At 52.5% G+C, this 4,326-nt stretch overlaps 1 protein-coding gene across 1 annotated transcript in view; it reads right to left on the reverse strand.

The window, feature by feature from the left end:
• The window catches only part of LOC102251854 (PRAME family member 20), a 4,296-nt gene extending 595 nt beyond the window's left edge, over positions 1 to 3,701 (reverse strand). Inside the window, exons 1-3 of the mRNA XM_014549950.1 lie at positions 3,182 to 3,701; positions 1,736 to 2,467; positions 73 to 425 (exon numbers count right to left, since the gene is read on the reverse strand). Of these exons, the coding sequence (XP_014405436.1) occupies positions 73 to 425; positions 1,736 to 2,467; positions 3,182 to 3,468 (1,372 nt within the window). The 5' untranslated portion in view covers positions 3,469 to 3,701. The remainder of the gene's footprint in view (positions 1 to 72; positions 426 to 1,735; positions 2,468 to 3,181) is intronic.
• Between the last annotated feature and the right edge of the window lie 625 nt (positions 3,702 to 4,326).

Here is a 4,326-nt window from a genome sequence, read left to right on the forward strand (position 1 = left end):
TCCCTTTCCCTTCCTCTCTGTAAAAAAATCAATAAAATATATTTTAATAAAAAATAAATAAATAAAATAAACTGCGCAGCCCGGCTGTGTGGCGCAGCAGCTTCTCCACGGTGGCCACGGGGAAGTTGTTCTCAGGGATGGTGACGTCCCTGAGCTGGTGGCAGCGGCTCAGGACAGGCAGGATGGCCTCGACTTGGGAGTCCGCCATCCCACAGTTATCCAGGCCCAGGTCCTCCAGGGTGGGTGCCACTGCCTCCAGCAGAGCTCGGAGGGGCTCGGGACTAAAACCAGCGAGGCTGGCTCCGTACAGACGCAGGGACTTCAGCTGCCTGAGGTTCAGGCTCTGGAACAGGTGTGTCAGGTCTAAAAGTGTCAGCCGCTGGCAATTCGCTATGGAGAGTTTGCCCAAGGGGCTCTGCAGGCACCTGGGGAGAGATGAAGGGGTTAGTGCCTGGGGACGGGGGTGACAGGTAGAGGGGGGCCAGCAGGTGGGAGAAGACCGATTTCTCCAAGCCCAGGGCTGTCCTGACAATCTGGTGAAGGCCAGCACCCTGGAAGCCCAGTCTCCTTTTAGGCTGGGTCAGGTTCACGACATCTCCAGAGCCTCCTTTCCTCAGCTGCCAAGCAGAGCACTGCTCTCTGGAAGGGGACTGGACATAAGGAATCCCTGGGAACCTGCTCAGAGAGCCTCACGGTGTCTAGGTCAAGGCTGGGCATCCCTCAACCTTTCTGTTGGGAGAGAAAACCAAGAATGCTCTCAACACAGGCTTCCTTCTGGCCACTGCTTGGCTCCAGACACCTGATATCTGAGCCACATGAGGCTCATTCATCTGATGCATAAGGAACACACCTGGCACTGATAGGTTTGACTCGGTGGATAAGGCGTTGACCTTTGGATGGAAGTGTCTCAGGTTTGATTACCACTCAAGCACATGCACCTAATTGACAGGCTCAATCCCTGGCCTTGGTTGGGGCATGTGCAGGGGGCAACCAATCCATATGTCACTCTCACATAGATTTTTCTCTTTTCTCCTCCCTCCAACTATCTAAAAATGAAAAGAAAAAAATATATTCAGGTGAGGATTTGTGAGAGAGAGAGAGAGACCAAACCTAAGCAAAATCCTATAACGTCAACTGGGGGACCAGCCTGCAGAGGCGACTTACATCCCTGGATCACCGTCTAAAAATGAAAAGAAAAAAATATCTTCAGGTGAGGATTTGAGAGAGAGGCCAAACCTAAGCAAAATCCTACAACGTCAACTGGGGGACCAGCCTGCAGAGGCGACTTACATCCCTGGATCACCTCAACCACCTCCCACTCTTTGCAATCCTTTCCCTCCCGCTCCCTTAGCTGTGGAATCCTGCCTTTCCTTTCTACTAATGACCTTTCTGGAGCCCAGGACCACCTCTGACAGACGGGGAAGCTGAGACAGGCTCACGTGTGTTCACATGGCCAGTGGGCACAGAGCTTCTGTCTGGAAATACTCCATGCGATGTGGCTTTTCCTCCTCCCTCCCTCTTCCTAAGTCCTGGTCACTTAGACATCTCTCCTTAAGGAAGCATTCACAGACCCAGGCTCACAGGGTCACTCATTGAGCCAGTTCTGCTACCCCTCCTGATAGGCTGATTTCAAAAACATGCTTCCCTAAGGTGCTCACAGGGTAACACCCTCAAAGCACCTACCAAGACCACTCCCTTGACATTCAGGGGCTGCGTCCACTGTTACACAGCTCACCTGAGCACCTGGTCCAGACGGCCTCGGAGGAAGGAGGGAGAATACATGTTGAGGTCCTGGAGGTGCTGCAGCCTGAGCATCTGAGACAGGAATTGGGAAAAGGATCGCTGCTCCTCCTGCTGTTTCCTGTCCCAATCCTCTTCCTCCTCCCACTCCTGCTCCTCTTCCTCCCCTATCTCTTCCTCTTTTTCCTCCTCCTCGGTCAACACGTGGATGTGGGAGAGAGAGAGTCTCTGCAGGTTACTCATCTGACCCAGGTAGAGAGCAAACGTCCCCAGGGTGGGCAGGTCCCAGGTGCAGTTCACTTCCACCTCCTGGATGCAGTCCAGCTGCACCCTATCCAGGACCCTCCTGACCCTCTGGAAGGGCACCTCAGAAATCCTCGGCGCCTTGCAGCACAGGTGTACCAACCCTCCCCTCTGCTGGGCCCACTGGATGATGTCCATGAAAAACTTATCCCGGTCCCTTTCATTGAAGTTAAGGTCTAGGAACACCTCCAAGGGAGCCAAGGGGTGCTCCATGTGGGGGCTGGAGCTGTGCACAGCCACTGGTTCTGTCCATGAGCACTTACAGGTGCTGTGTACACACCACGTTCTCCAATAGTTGGCACCCGTGTTCCTTAAATCCAGCACCCGCAGTTGTCCGCGAGCACTTAAGGCTGCTGTGTACACACCACATTCTCCAATAGTTGGCACCGTGTTCCTTAAATCCAGCACCCGCAGTTTGCGCCTCCTGTGGGAAAAGCAGGACATTAGCTGAGATTCTTCCAGGTCAACAGGGCATTGGCTGAGATGCTTTATGGACTGTGTGTCTCAGTGGTTGAGCATCTACCTATGAACCAGGAGGTCACAGTTCAATCCCCAGACAGGGTACATGCCTGGTTTGCAGGTTCAATGCCCGGTGCATGCGTGTGTGTGTGTGTGGTGTGTATATGTGTGTGTATGTGTGCAGGAGGCAGCTGATCAATGATTCTCATCATTGATTTTTATATCTATCTCTCCCTTCCTCTCTGAAATCAATAAAAAAGTGTTTTTAAAATGATTAGTAGAAGGAGGGCAGGTCAGAATGAGACTGAGCATCTGAGTTGAGGCAACAATCAGACTCCACCCCCACCCTGAGCTTCTACTTTGAATCCCAGGAGCAGCTTCTCCTTTGCCCTCCTCCTCCCTCTGCTTTCCTTTTCTCATCTCCTTCCCTTCCATCCCTCCTGCTCAGCACTCGGAGTACCTTGGGTACCACTGGGAGGAGGCAGGGCAGGTTTTGCAGGTGGCCCTGCCCAGTAGGCAGTCCTCCACTTCCCACAGTGAGCTTTGTAGTGTGCAAGGGCTCCCTGAGCCCCACTGGCACCGTCAGAAACAAGGGTCCACCCTTAGGCCCTCCCCATCCCCTGACCCACCCTGTCTCTGGGATGCCCAGGACCCTACCAGGCACTTGGAGCAGCCTTACCTGGGGCGATCCTCTTGGGCAAGCAGACCGTCAAGCCCCTCCAACACCGCTTTTAAGACCATGACTGGAGGCAGCCTCATCAAGCTCCCCAGAGGGAGGACAGGGAAGGGCCTGACTTGCACCAAAACCTTCAGGGGCTTCCGCATTCTCCTCCGGCAGGCCTGAATGAACAGTGGTTTGAAGAACTCAGCAGGCAGGTACCCCAGAGCTGTGATGGCCGAGGCCTGATCTCTCAGCAGGCTTCTTCCTGCCAGCCTCAGGAGTGTGGGTGGGGTCCGGATGCTCATCTTCAAGGTGCTCAGAAAAAAATCCTGAAGAAACGTCGAGGGAACAAGGCATCCTTGTCAGGCCAAGCATTTGAGCCCCATCAACTCACTCCCCATCCATCAGAGGAATCAACTCGGGGCCAAAGCCACTGCCTGGCACAGGTGAGAGCCTCAGGTTAGTGAGTGCCATTCTGGGCTCGGTGACCGCAGAGCCATAGCTCGCCCCTGCAGGCTCCAGGACAAGCATCTCAGAAGCACCCACATCTTTCCTTCCTGTCTGACTGGGAAGTGGTTCCTCAGAAACATGAAAGCTGACCCCCACCTTTTTGGGGGAAGAGTCCTGATCTAGGGACACAAACTGAATATTTAAAATTTCCAGAAATAAAACCACAGTTAAGATGTTTTCATTAGGAAGTGGGGGTTGGTCAGGGAATCAGCTTGGTGAGACATTTAGAAATAAACCAAAGCACAAATCCAAATGTTTGAAATTCAGGCAAAATTACACTTAGAGGCAAAATCAACGCCTTCAATCTGTCTGAAAATAAATAAATAAATAGGAAAGCTCCTTGTGCCAAGTCAAGTTCTTGGCACCGTGAGTTCAGCAGGATAACTCACCTGCTGTGACCGGGTCGGCTGGGGCTCAGATCTCAGACCTGGTGGAGAACCAGGGCACTGACTGCAGAGCTGGAGAAATCGGAATCTCTCCTCTGGTGCCTGGGGTTTTTATACACCTTCTCAAATGCTACCATCCAACCAGAACCCTCAGTCTCCATCCCTTTATTCTAAAAAGATTATTGCCTCTCTACAGATAAATAGATTGAGAGAAAGTTAGGGAGGGGCAAGGTTGAAGCCACAGATAAATAGATTGAGAGAACGTTA

This window comes from Myotis brandtii, unplaced genomic scaffold (genome assembly GCF_000412655.1).
Source record: "Myotis brandtii unplaced genomic scaffold, ASM41265v1 scaffold577, whole genome shotgun sequence".
In the NCBI taxonomy this organism is placed as follows: Eukaryota; Metazoa; Chordata; class Mammalia; order Chiroptera; family Vespertilionidae; genus Myotis; species Myotis brandtii.